At 52.5% G+C, this 14,245-nt stretch overlaps 3 protein-coding genes across 3 annotated transcripts; all 3 read right to left on the reverse strand.

The window, feature by feature from the left end:
* Window positions 1-4,786: 4,786 nt before the first annotated feature.
* PG994_003801 (serine hydroxymethyltransferase mitochondrial) lies at window positions 4,787-6,728 on the reverse strand (the record flags this gene model as incomplete). The annotated part of the gene is made up of 6 exons (XM_066855210.1): window positions 4,787-5,461; window positions 5,526-5,926; window positions 6,003-6,140; window positions 6,202-6,352; window positions 6,446-6,577; window positions 6,720-6,728. The coding sequence occupies 6 exons, from the start codon at window positions 6,726-6,728 to the stop codon at window positions 4,787-4,789; spliced, it is 1,506 nt and encodes a 501-aa protein (XP_066719488.1).
* Window positions 6,729-8,602: 1,874 nt separating this feature from the next.
* Window positions 8,603-9,112, reverse strand: PG994_003802 (uncharacterized protein; the record flags this gene model as incomplete). The annotated part of the gene is made up of 1 exon (XM_066855211.1): window positions 8,603-9,112. The coding sequence occupies one exon, from the start codon at window positions 9,110-9,112 to the stop codon at window positions 8,603-8,605; it is 510 nt and encodes a 169-aa protein (XP_066719489.1).
* A 3,293-nt stretch (window positions 9,113-12,405) lies between these two features.
* PG994_003803 (Cytochrome P450 monooxygenase sdnE) lies at window positions 12,406-13,918 on the reverse strand (the record flags this gene model as incomplete). The annotated part of the gene is made up of 4 exons (XM_066855212.1): window positions 12,406-12,757; window positions 12,786-12,877; window positions 13,028-13,710; window positions 13,801-13,918. 4 exons carry the CDS (start codon window positions 13,916-13,918, stop codon window positions 12,406-12,408), a joined length of 1,245 nt encoding a protein of 414 aa, XP_066719490.1.
* Between the last annotated feature and the right edge of the window lie 327 nt (window positions 13,919-14,245).

A 14,245-nucleotide genomic window follows, 5' to 3' on the forward strand; every position in this document is an offset into this window, starting at 1 on the left:
CAAGCGTTCCTTAGCCGGAGCAGCCTGGTGGGGTTGGGAATAGATAGGTGATAGTGGGGTTGTGACGGCAGGCGGCACGCAAGAATTCCATACGATGGGCCCTTCAGCACTCAAGTCCAGCCAAGTACACATTTCCCTGTAGGCAACGTACCCTTGTTGTTACATCTCACTAAAAGCGCTCTGTAACCACTAAAACGCACTCCGCAAAGCCGGCTGCATTACGGCTCTGGGGAGGCTGGCAGCTGGCATTGGCATGCTGGAGAGGCCGAGCAAGAGAGAGACAAAGTCTGGAGCAAGCGAGGGGTTACCCAGAAATAACCCCTCACTGGTGCCTGCCCCTCCCGATTGAACACCCCCTGCAGCATGCCGTTACAGGCCACCCGCCGTCACATCCAACACCTACCTACCTCCATTTAGCATCTTTTTTGCTATTCCTGTATCATCCATGCCGCCGGCGGGCAGCGGTTTTGGAGAAGGATGTCGGCCAGTCGGCCGTTTGGTCCCGGTTCCTCCTTACTTACCTATTCTATTATCCGCGGCTGGAACGGTATAATCATAGTCAGGACGACCAAATTTGACAAGACCGACATAACCGATCCGATATGCCAAGCAGTGGAAGGACCCCAACACGTGCTGTGAGGACTGGAAGCCTTGTATCCATCTGTCATTATTACTTGTCACTGTCATTATATGACTCGAGATTCTTGTCATGTTATCGAGGTTCTGGAGCTGGGCTCTCCGCTGCTAGACGGTACGAAATCCCGTTCATAAGATTAGAGCTTATAGTAAACAGGTTGGTACTATCCGCTCCGTCTCACCGCAAGACTGCCACAATTGTGGATCGTTGGCAAATCCTATATGAGTAAGTAAACCTTTTTAAGTCATTGAACGCACCCTATCATCAATGCGGCGCGGCGAAAACATCCATGGCCTGGTGAGACTCGCCTGCCATTGGCCGGATGGGGGATGGAGGGGGATAAGAGAACGAAATTTCACCACCATATGTTACTAGCGCAGCTGGTAGGACGAGGAAGACGCTGTGCCCCAAGGGTCCTGCCGTTGGCGACACCACTTTGTCGCTTGTCGTACCAAATATGATCTGCCATCCCGCTGTCGTACACAAGACAACGATGACAAACCTCTGATGTGAACATGACTTGTTTGTGTACCACAGCCTGCCAAAAAGGGGGGTGTAGCTGATCCCCTAGGCTTACTTATTACACGCTTGTCGTCCGAATAAAACTGAGCGGGGTTAGGGAACCCTTGATAATAAAACCCCTTGGACCCTGATAAGGGTCAGGTCTCACAACGTCGTGGCGGCGAGCTTCGAAGTTGATGCACCTCAGCTCGACGGGCTGTTACTAACATACTCCCTGGATGCCTGTTTCCGGCGAATGGAAGATTTGACAGTCTGACGGTGACCTCGCTACTTGCGACAAGCCCTATGTGTAATTATTCGTCCAATGGTTCTATCCATCCGATGGGCAGCAGGGCCGACAGAGGCGTTGATGATATAATTCAATACCGCTTGTACATCCTCTCTGCCCAGAAGTAAAAGTACGGACAGGCATATATGTCGATGCAATCCAAATTACAATGCTGAAGCGAAAGGTGAGGGAGTCCCGAAATGTAAACAAATGCGAGCGTATTTCCTTTGTTGTCTGTTATGTCGGGCACGCCAAGGTGGTTGTTCCCAATGGAGGGTATTGGCATATGAGGTTGCATGTGATAAGGGTCCTCCAGCTGCCCGGTGACGATCTTATCGCGGACAAAGTGCAAGGGTGGCAGCGAATCAACCCGTTGCTTACAACATGCGGCTTCGTGCGGCAGTGTGCGGTTCTGTGCGGGTTCCTGTACCTCCTGACTGACTGATACCAGGGGCGTTGCAAATCTCGGCGGCAGGGCGCACTTAACCGTAAATCTCGGGCGCACAGACAACAAGCGTTTGTTACGGTATGCCTGTCTCAGCTACATGCCACCACGGAGGCCGACCATGATCGACAATTTCGAGATATGCCACCGTCGTGGTTTTTGATATTGCGAACACGAAATAGCCAGCTGTGACTACCCACCTGGACCTACTACATATCAATATGGAGCTTGGAGATAGTAGATGCCAACAGCCGCAAGCCGCTCGCAGCTCGCTCCTCCATCCCCACTGGAGAGAAGACTGGGTAACTGGAGAAAAGGAACAGTACTGTAGTTGTGGGTTGTCTAACGTAAGTATGGGGAGTGGATAGTTTTGACAATGGATTATGTACATACTCCCGATCTCACACATCCATCTCGATGCGCGCTTCCATCCCCAGGTCCACTTCGCCGGAGAGAAGTCACCACGCTGCAGGCATGCAACAAAGGAGGGATAAAATGATGGGCCGTGATGGCATCACAGAGAGCGTTAGAGCGTTTGGAGCCACCAACTCCCAGTCCCATTGTCGAAACAAGCTTGGTTGTATCGGGCCTTCTTCCCACCGTAAGTGATCTACCTTGCTGCGGCTTTGCCAGCTGTCCATGAAGTACGTCTTCGATAATTTCGTCCAACATGCATTTGTAAGAAGTCAGTATGTATCACGATCCGAAAGTGGTACCGTCTTGTTTGTTCCGGTTTCTACTTTCCCATGTGGGCGCCTCAACGAGATGGGGAGCGATGACGTAACTGATGGGCTTTGGATCGTGGGGCGCAATCCATGACCGCCTTCTTCTCAATGCCCGCAACGTACCCGAGGGCGGAAAAAGTATTCTGCAAAACTTGAAAATATTATCTTCAACCCGTTTGTTTCAACTCCATTGCAATCAAATCAGGGTCACACCTTCAAAGGCCAAGGCAACAGCTCCCAGCCACATGGCTGATGGTGGTGGGTGCCCACTGCTGATCACTAACGGCGGCGGGCGGCGGTCTTGGGCCCCTTCCCTTTCTTTCGAGAAGGAACGGAAGTAAGGAGAGAGATCTGCATGGACGGGACAAAGTCAGGAGGCAGCTCGCAGGTGTATGGCCGAGCCAAGTCAAGACAGCAGCCAAGCATTGGTTGGCTTAAAGAGGCAATGCGAGGCTATCAGCAACACGATCCAAAAGAGGCAACGATCGCGTTTTCGCTTTCACAAGCCGAGAGAAACTGACAAAGAAGGAAGAAGGAAAACTCTTCGTCTTCCCCTGTACCCGTACGTATCTGCAAACTACGCCGCACGCATCAGCAAGTGTGTGCATCAGGCGTACAGCTAGCTGTACAGCCTGTCGGAGTTCAGCAATCAACCTCATGCCAGCATGCCGTCGAGTAACGTCTGGCAGAGCAGGGAATGCACTTACTCAACTAACTGTTCATGGCTTCAATTGCATGCTGACATGGCATGATAATATGTCAGATATATTGCATGAGCCTCTTAGGTTTCGGACCTTCTGTCCACCGTTCTTTGGCTTGTCTCTTATCACACACATGCTTCGAGCCACAGCTTGCGAAGGAGTATGGCAGCAGAGACAGTTGTCATTGGTTTGATAACGGGGCATCCGTTGCAAGGAGTATGGTTGCGGCGCATACTACCACGTTCTGACCTCATCCGGCATCCTTGTTGTTTGTTTGGTATGGTAGGCATGGTTGGTTGCCGGCTGGCGGCTGGCACAATATGTACATACATTGCATATCAGTCAGTCGTTGCATATTAGCTGCAGCCAGTAGCCCAAATAACAAAGATTCTTCATTTCCGGCGATGCGTGCGGCATATCCTGATTGCTTACGTCGGGGAAAACTTGCTAGGATCTCAATTCAACATGCAGGCATCCTAAACCGACCAAGGATGTTACCCCAGACAAGAAGAGTCCCTTCCTGATACTCGCGGATCGTACCCGGAATAGGATTTTAAATATATTTGGACCAAGGACGTATGTAGGACGTAGAACCGAAATGCCTCAACCGGACACGAACTCTCGACGTCCCTTGAGGTTGAGTGATGAAACATTCTGTGGGCACCACTGTATTTGACATACTTCCAAAACTGCAGGGGGATAGCGTAAAGCAGGCAAGGTTAAACTTACCAACGGCATACCCCCGCGGATTCGATTGGGTTGCGGATTGTAGGGCTTTGACAGGAAAGTAAAAGCCGGATCACCATGAAATACGGCCGGCCTTGGCTAACGGCCCAGAAGAACGGCCGGCTGGTCGGCCCAGCCACAGGGATGCCAGCAACTGTCGTGGAACATCGTGCGATCTGTGCGTCACCTTACATTATCTTGGCTGCTTTGCCCGCGCCGCACTCTGCTGCTGTGCCACCATGATTGATGGACTTGGTAGATTGAGGCTAACCAACACCAACGTATGTATGGTCTGGTTATATTCAAGTCGATGGTATGATTTCTTCGCCTCCCGCTCGACGCGAAGAGGAATACATCCTTATTCCTCCGACCGTCCATGGACCAGGTGTTAGGTGTGATGGAAAAGTACGATGGAAAAAGTACGATGACATCGCTCAACAGCAAGTAAGCAATGGTTTGGTGTATTGCTGATGCACAAGGTGAAGACAATCGCGACGACTTCTACAGGAAACCGGACATGTGCGTGAAAGGGGGAGTAACGCCCAAAGCCAAACTCCGGTATCAATTTATGTACGATACAAGTTCCTCGAGATAGGCCATTCCTACAACCTTGCCGTCGTATTTGTCGTTGAGATCAATGGTGTTGAACCCTTCGTATTTTATAGTAGGTAAACCCACTTTCCAGTATCGCGATGACGAAGCCCCTATACGGATCCAAAACCAAAACGTTCACTCTACCACCCTGAAACAGAATGATGTCTCTTATGGGGATTCATCCCATGGCAGGGCATAGGTACCAACCCAATCGGCGACCTCTGACCGCAACTGGACTATCTCTGAATCATCCTCACCAGTGCCCAGATAGTCGAAGAAGGAGCGCAGCTTGTACTTCTCACCCTTATCTTCAGCAACCTTTCGCGCAGCCTTGTCCACCCTCGACGCAATGGTGACGGCCCGGTCAACGATGTCAGCAACTCGCACGAAGTCGTCCCCGTTGAAACCACGAGTCGTCATGGCGGGTGTACCCATGCGAAGCCCACCAGGCATCAGGGCAGACTTGTCGCCTGGTACCGTGTTCTTGTTGCTCGCTACGCCGACAAGTTCCAACACACGCTCTACTCGTGCGCCGTCGATTTCCTGGGGCTTAAGGTCAACCAGAACCAAATGGTTATCGGTGCCGCCGCTGACAATCTTGTAGCCAAGGCCACCATTGCTCTTGGACTCTCCCAGTCGGTTCGCAAGAGCCTGTGCATTCGCCAGGACCTGTTCTTGGTAAGCACGGAACTCCGGTGCTGTTGCTTGCTTGAGCGCAACTGCCAAAGCAGTAATGGTGTGGTTGTGAGGTCCTCCCTGGTGGCCTGGGAAGACGGAAGAGTTGATGGGACCCTCCAAGTCGTACATAACCTCCTGCTTCTTCTTGTTGACCTTGCGCACACCCTTGCGGTAGAAGATCATAGCCCCACGGGGGTCCCCGCAAGCTCTTGTGGCTAGTCGTTGTAACAATGTCCGCGAATGTAAAGGGGCTCGGAACAACCTTGGCGGCCACCATTCCTGAGATGTGAGCCATATCAGCAAGGAGATAGGCGTCGACCTTCTCGCAGGTGTCTTTCATCTTCTTGTAGTCAATGAACCTGCTGTAGGCACTGGCGCCAGCAACGATAATCTTGGGGCGGTAAAGTTGAGCCATTTCATCCAGCTTCTCGTAATTTATGAGGCCTGTCTCTTCGTCCAACCTGTAAGGCAATGTTTCGAAGTACTTGGAGATCGCGGATATTTTCTTCGTGGGTGTTTGGTAGCCATGAGACAGATGGCCACCATGAGGCAGGTCCAAGCCCATCAATCGGTCATGGGTGTTCATGAGGGCCGAGTAAACATAAAGGTTGGCCGGTGCACCGGACAGGGCTGTTTATACCTGTCAGTCTGCCGCTGGATACCGAGCCCAAGCGAGTCGGTCATTGTTCTTGTCTGGGCCACCTACATTGCACATTGACTCCCCATTCCTTCTCGTCCAACCCGAACGCTGCTAGCGCCCGTTGTTGGCATAACCTTTCTGCTTGGTCGATGAACTCGTTGCCGCCATAGTATCTAGCGCCGGGGTATCCCTCGGAATATTTATCTGCCTGTGGCATCAGCCAAACCATTCAATTGAAGAATCGCCTTTGCTGCTGTTGTCTTACTTTGCATGGGACTGCCCAGGGCATCGAGGACGGCTTGGGATGTAAAGTTCTCGGAGGGGATCAGGTTGACGAAGTGCTTCTGGCGCTTCTTCTCCTTCTCGATGATATCGTAGACCGCGGGGTCGGCCTTCTGCAGGTGGGCCGCGAGTAACTTGATAGCAGCGTCAGTATCTTGTCTTCCAACGATCGCATGATCTCCAGAGTTATCGCCCGATGCAGTGGTGGTAGCGGAAAAGTGTCGTACACTTTGCTGCCCGTCCAGCGAGACCGACGACTGCGCGCGGCGAGCAGCGCTCGGGTTACGGGCTACTACTACCGCCGCAGTCCCTAGTCGCCGCAGTCCATCTAGGCAGTGTGCGGAGGGCACATCGAGTGCCTCGGAAAGATGGAAGAGAACATTGCTACCTGCGTATCACAAACCAACGCGGGGCTCTGGAGTCAGCTACAGTTCCTCGTTCGACCGAGATCAAGTTGGCATGACAGGAGGACGGGAGGAGCAAGCAATTGTTTTATCTTACAAGGGTCATGAATCAATCAACATGCCATGCTGCGGCTTATCAGGCGCTTCGCAAAAAGTAGGTCCACGGGCTAATCGAATGGACAGCGACGTCGGCCGTATTGGATGCTCGTGAACGAGCTATTAATGGAGTCACCGATTACGCTTGCTCGGGCGAGGTGCTTATTAGTGCTGTTTTTGGTGGAGGAGGAGCTTCAGCATTGGCAGCCTTGCCAGCTTGCCGACAATCAACCATCGGGTTAGCGGGGGTATGGAGGAGCTCAGTAAAGCTCAGGGTCACGAACCACATGCACTAACCTACTGTACCTTAGGGCGTCAGGGTTTTTTTTCAAGTCCGTCACAGTGCAGTGTTGGCCGATTTAAACTGTTATGTGACGGTTTTGGTTAGTGGAGTGCGTTTTCTCAATTGAACACTGTCCCTTGTATGCGTTTAAGAAGCTTTCCACTCAATTCGGCAAGATCCTTACAAGTCGAACCTAATTCGCTTTGAACACCAGCCCAACGGACTTGTGGCGCATTCACCGCTTTAGTCACCGTATCTCACCAACCAGCCAACAACTGGAAGGCACAACGCACCTATTAGAGCACAATGACAGCACTTTTTCGCATGCGTGCCCGTAATTGTAATATCTGTCCCTCGTGGTGTAGTTATAAAAGTGTGAACCTGTAATTCTGTAATCGTACTGCTGTAATATATAGAGACCTGTTGTACGAGCCTCGTATGTGACATCACATACAAAAAAGAGGCTCGAACAACAGGTACGATGTTTTTTTTTTTTTCGAACCCCAGATCAGAAGTCCAATTTGGCCTGAAATCCATCATGTGGCTGATTTGTGTAGCCAAGGTGGCTTGGTGCTAGAAATCGGATTTGACCTGAAGTCGGACTTGGATTGGAGTCGGTGTTACGAGTCAAAAACGGCTTTCCAGCCCATTCCGTCTTGTACGGCAACTCATTTTCCTATGACAATATGAGCAAGTTGGAGTATTCGCGCCAAGACGGATTGGGTGCTGCGATTCCGTCCCTTGACAGACTTCAAACCCCTCGCCCCCCCCCCCTCCCCGTTTCCCCACCGCTCTAAGGTAGAATCAGCCTCAGTCACCAACAGTCACGTGCTGATTAGATACGAGCTCACAAGTGAAAACGCGATCGTGGGAGCAGCCAATTTGCTGGTGTCTTCCTTCCTTCCTTACAACTAAAATTGGAAGTGATGAGGCCGTAAACTACCAAGCAGCTGTCCTTCCGCTTCGTGCGGGAGCTTAGCTGACATGTCCCGGCGGCAACTCACCACCCCTAGGGACAATTTGAAACCATCTGATCCAATCCATGTTGTTCCAATTTCTTGACTGCTTGCTTTGAGCTGCGGCACTCTTTTCACCCCCTCACAGCCCCCCCCCCCCCGCAATCACGAGGCCATCTATGAACAAGTGTTTTGGTCTGCCTTGTGTCCGTTCATACAGTTAGTTCTAGGAATAGTATCAGATACGTCGTGGTTACCAGCACTTTGGAGTGCTACTGCTTTGGCCACTACCATCGATTTAACTGCCTCCTAATGATGTTTGGGAGAAGCTAAGGTTGTTGGTTTTGTTGTCTTCCATGGCCTTGCTAAGTGAAGGTGTAACCTACAAGGTGCCTATCGACACTCAGTCCAACACCCCGATGACGGATTGTCATTGTGTTCAAGCCTTCCTACAACCCTCTGGTCAACCGCAGCAAAAGAAGTACATGAATGCTGTTCCTTATGCTTGATGATAAGTTCTGGGCCAGTTGACTGCTGTCTCGAGTTCCCTAATACCCATTGGCGTTATCGTAAATCCCGCCTCTTCCAGGCTCTGCTATCAGGATGCCACATCGGCTAGCATTGCGATAGGTTTCATTGTGAACTCTACTGAAGCCAGCCGGACGCAGAATACTCCTGATGTTCGCAGCAGTCAATGTCAAGCTTCCTCTCCGTCTTGTCGTAACGGTAGCCCCGGCCCCGGCCTTGGCCTCCGTCGCTAGGATAGCATGATGTCGGAGCTCCTGGAGCTTGGCCAGGACCAATAAGGACTGTAGTGATTCCCCTCGGGCCAGGCTGGTGTAAGCCTCGAGCAATCTCGACGCACTTGCAGTCGTTCACATTAATAATTGAGTCCTTGCCAAATATACTCAGCGGAGAAACTTTCTCAATGGCCTCGACGACGCAACTGGCAACATGGGAGCTTTTGAGTAGAAGGCTTGGGTCAACACGCAATTGACGTACGAATACAAGCTTCAGGTGATCCTCTTGGCAGCTGAGACTCGGCCAGCAGCAAGCCATGACGTGGTGCTGGTCGTATGTGCAGTCGTACTCATGAGGAACGTTCCTGAAGCAGGGGCTCATTCGGCAATGGGGACGGGCCCGAAGAGTGCCCATGGACTATGTACTTATCTTCGTCAACCTTCCAAATTCGTCGTAATAAACCTGCCATCCGCCTTGGACGACGTCATAGAAGGCAAATAGCAGCGTTCTGTGCTTCAGCGAGCATGACATTCAGGTGTGACTGACCTGACCGTTGGCGATACTGCCCAGGGGGCGAATGACCCAGCCTTGCCTAAGTACCTAAGCTTCCACAATACACATTACATTAGAATAAGACATCTCTCTCAAGAGATTGAATCTAAACTTTAGGCCAGAAACCTTTGCATTTCTCCTCCCCTGTCGAATCAGGGGCCCGCTGTTTGCTCTGATCTAACAGTGACAAAATTGGGGGCCCTCAACTCTATATACACTTGCCCCATATCCCCTAGCAGGAAGACGTAGGTGTCTACCTTGATTACAGTCATCATCGTAGTTAGTTAGCAAAAGGCGCGAAGCCGAGAAGGCCAGTCGCCGCCGATATATGCGACAAGCATGCTGTTTGAAGCGGCCCCCACCTCTTGGAGAGGGAGACGCAGTCCCTCGTACACAGCCAAACATATTGCTGACTCTCCATTGTGCATCAGGGAGAGCTGACTGGGACTTGCCACTTATCGATGTCGGCTATGCGAGCATAGATCAAGCTCGGCGTTCCGCCGGCCCGGCCCAGGCGGAGAAGGCTTTCTTCAACGCTTCATTATTGCCATCAAAGCATGCGCAGCAGAGTTCCCCTTCCTCCCACCCCCCTGTTGCTCTCACGCTGTGCTGCAAAGACCTCGGGCCTTCTTACCAACGGCCATTCGAGACGGGTTGGTGTCTGGGCTCGCTCATAACTGTGGTGCATATCGATCGGCCCTTCACGAAAGGATGGATCGATCCAAAGTACCCAGTTCTGCTTTCCTGGATGGCATCTCTCAGGCTTGTCCAGCACACTCACCCACCACCATAACATGTTGAATCGACACGCTCTTGCCATGTGCTTATACAGGTTCTATTCTTTCCTGCTCTTTACGTTAGCACCCCCGGGCATCACCTCCACCGTTCCCTCTACCCCTATCTAGGCTCCACCAGGCTCCTGGCTGTGGCCACATGCTCTTCCGAGCTAGCGGGCATTTCAGCCTCTGCTGCGTGGGCGATTCGAGGTATAGGGGCGTCTCTAGAAGTCAATCCTCGTCTAATCTCGTTTACACGAGAGTTCATGGGTCGCATATGGTTATGATCAAGAGGCGCCAAGGGCGGCCCTGCCTCTCAGTGTCAGTGCTTTGACTCCGTCGGAATGCAATGTGGCTTATTTGATCTTAGCAGGTAATTCAGGAGCTGGGAGGACACGTGGGGAAGCCATTAGTTCGTTTGCTTTGGGGTGAGTGCCATAGGAAGAAGAAAAAGCCGATCCTGTTCCATATCAAGATGGCCACCAAGTAGAAGCAGACTGCATCACCACAAAGTACGTTCAAAGGGACTCATGATTACCGATGGCAAAAGTTCTGTTGTGTGAAACCCTAAGTATTGTTTTACGTGTGTTGTATGATGATGATGCTTGTGTGTGTGCGTGAGCGTCGATTGAAATCTGATCTCTGGAGGTAGGCAGGAATAGGAACACGAGGTATTTAAGAAAACGTATGAAGCAAAAAGGATGAAAATCAAAAGAGGAAATCAAAAGTAGTAGCAGTAAAAGAGGAAAATGAGATGGCAAAAGCTCAGCTGCAAACCGTCTCAGTTCAATGTCTCACCCCCAGAGCGCCTTGGGGGGGGTGAGGGGGGGGGGGATCGAACCCGGGGTTGCAGCCTACGTAAACCTGCCTGTGTCGAGGCGTCCCACAACACAGGGGGTTTTACTCCGAACAGACCACTCGGTCATCGAGGATGCAAGCTGGGGGGCTCTGCCATCCTAAACCTCGGTGCGAGTGTGTCTGTTGGGAAAAGAAGCTGTAATTAGGCATTATAAGGGTAGGTAGGTACTTAGGTAGGTAGCTATTGTCAGGGAGGTAGACATTGCCAGGTACCTATGCAGGTGCCCTAGTTACGCGAGTAAGTAGGGTTGTCTGGGGGCAACCCCCCTCCCTCCCTGACAATGCCCTCACCTCTGGATCACCTGGACAACAGTCACCCCGGACAGTTTATCTCGCTACTTGGACGAGACTCGTAGTAAGGTAGGCCACTGCCACGCGTATCTAAGGCACTCCGAGGATGTATGAAACCGGCTCTCTTGACTATTGCATACTTTCGAGATATCACGTTGCCCTGAAAAGAAGACAGGCTATGATATCACGCTTTTGGTGATGTAAGGAATTACTGCCACGCACTGAGCCCTGTGTACATTCCAAACAAACCCAACAAGGCAACTGCAGTGTGACCTTGTTTCTCTTCTATATATAGAAAAGTACCCTGAGACCGGAAGCAGAAATTGGTCTCTTTCCGCATCCTCCTTCCCCCTTCCTTTATATTGGCTCCAACCACAAGATCCTGGGAATTTGGATGATATTCATAAGCTACACGTAAATAACTGTCTTGCACTTCACATGCCAGCACTGCCACCAGCTGGAATACATATATTAATACGTTATTTCCTTCGCTGGGCTGGATGAGATAGTTGGTGATGTGTAGCTGGTGATGTAATTATAGGAGAACCCCTTTTCTTGCTGTCGATCCACAGCGCCCACTGAAAAAGTCCTGGTACTCAATGAACTAGAAGGAAACGGATCCTACATAGGGAGTCTACGATAAGCTGATCATTCTGATGTCGTCTTATCACCGTGCCAGGCAAATTGCTGGAAGGGATTTGTGTAAGTCAAGACAGTGGTAGCAAGCCTGGACCGAGCATGGATCGCCGTGGGCCCGCGGCATTTGTTCTTCTTTAGTGCTTTCGCATCTTGTACTTATTCTAACTTTTCTGTGCCCTTTCGACCCTGAAGGGCTGATTCGGAATACACCGTATGTTGCTCTCTCCAGTCTCGCCGTCTTATCTACGCATAGCTTGCCTTGGCTGTGCCCATCCCAAAGGAGACGGACAACAAAGTCAGTTCGGTGGTTAGACGGACTTCCGCATGATGCGACAAAGTTTCTGAGAGGAAAGTAGATAAACATAGCTAGCTATCTGGGCAATATCGCCACATGACACGCAGTAATCTACATAAAAGCTTCCCTGATGGAAGCCAATCACAGCCCGTTGCTGAATCATCTCGAGCGAGGAGCGTTGCCCATAGTAGACCTTTAGGAATAAGGGGAGAGTATCGGCAGTCTATCCATACGCCACAACCAAGCTGCTGCTAGGCACTGGCACCTAATCTTCATCCATGCATTTCTGCTGGCACTCAGCAGCAGCACACAACCTTAGCCCGGATCCCCTTGCTCTCCCGCTTCGGCACCCCGACGAACAGATCTCGATCAATCAGCAGATCGCGCTCCACCGTCGTGTCGTACGGCGGCAGGTCGAAGCGCGCCACGACGTAGGCGAGCGCGAGGTACAGCTCGGCCCAGGCCAGGTTGACGCCGATGCAGGCGCGGCTGCCGCGCATGAACGACACCATGTACCTCTCAAGCCGGCGGCCGTCCTCACGCTTTACGCCGGCCTCTGCCTCATCGTCGACCAGCCAGCGCTCGGGCCGGAACTCGAGCGGCTGCGGGAAGAGTGTGGGGTCGTTGTTGACCACGTAGTTCATCTGGCTCACCCGGGGTGCCGGGTGGGATTGACCATTCGCGGCACTGCAGGGGCTCGTGCGCCACGCGCGGGAGGCGGCCGGTGACGCCGGACATCATGCGGACGCCCTCCGTGATGCATGCGGTCTCCGGGAGGATAAGAGTCAGCGTTCAGTTTGATTGGTGGTGGGGGTGTGGCGTGAGGGGGGGAGGGGGGGGCCTTGCTCAGTTAATTAGATGGAAATCAAGACACAGTAGAAGATGAAGGCATGATCAAGTGTGATACAGCATGCATACCAGATACGGAAGTTTCTCGAGCTTTGCAAGCGAGAAAGACCCATCGGGCTCCGGCCCAACCGTCGCGAGCTCCTCGCGGAGCCTCTGGCGCTTAGCCGGGTCGTGGTTTAGGTAGAACGAGATCATGGAGAGGCTCTTGGCCGTCGTCTCGGTGCCCGCACCAATAACGATCTGGGCCTCGGCCTGAAGCCGGTCGGCCGTCTTCTCCCCGGGCGGGAGATCGCTATCGAGCACGGACTGGAAGATGGAGCCCTCGCCGGCCTTCTTCTTCTTCTTCTTGCCGCCGCCGCCGCCAGAATAACCGTCATGCTTATTATTACGGGCCACGATCTCGTCGATGCGCGCGCGCGTCATCTGCTGCCAGACCACGAGCCCCGCCCCGGGGTGCCGCAGCAGCCGCAGCAGCCACAGCGGCATCCGGACCAGGACGGGCCAGAGCCAGGGGAACTGGCGCAGGACCACGCCGTTGGCGGACTGGCTGACGAGGTTCTCCTTCCACAGCAGGCCGAAGTCGGGCGCGTCGAGGTGATGCGTGCGCGCGCCCGCGCCGAACGCGAAGTCGGTGATGATGTCCATGGCCAGGGCCGTGATCGACTTCTTGGAGAAGAAGGGGTTCAGGGGCGCCCGGTGCAGGCGGTGTAGATGGTGGTCGACCGTCGCGAAGCCGGAGGTCGTGTTGCCGGCTAGTGTGACCTGTGGACACATACGTTACAAGTATCAGTTAGGTCTCAGCCGCTACAGTTGACAAGAAGGAGTCTTTAGATGGAGCGCACCCAGGCTGCCGACTTGTCCCTCTTCTTGGAAGAAGCGGATGCAGAGTGACTCGGTAAACAGCCAGTGCAGCGCCGTATAGCAGTAGCAACCCTGCTCCGTACACAGCGAGCGCCACATGGTTGATATCGAATACTCCCATGGTGTAGATAGATGATGCTGCTCAGCTCAAGTTCTGGCAAGCTCGTGTCACACACATAAGTCGAGCGGGTAGAACTCCCATACCATGATACCGTAGCCGCCGAAAGCTTAACTAAGGGGTCTCTGCATCCTTCTGGCATGCGTGGCGATGGGGCTTCAGGATGCGGTTACGCATAGTACCCAGCACGTCATGATTGGATCAATGCAACAGCCGATCCGGGGTTGCATATCCAGAAGGAACACATATCCGTTGTGTATGCCCCGTTAGCCTATAAAATGCCTACTTAAGCACAGATTCAAGCCGTG

Source organism: Apiospora phragmitis (genome assembly GCF_038363925.1).
Source record: "Apiospora phragmitis strain CBS 135458 chromosome Unknown utg000004l:1.0-3135199.0:1.0-3139288.0, whole genome shotgun sequence".
In the NCBI taxonomy this organism is placed as follows: domain Eukaryota; kingdom Fungi; phylum Ascomycota; class Sordariomycetes; order Amphisphaeriales; family Apiosporaceae; genus Apiospora; species Apiospora phragmitis.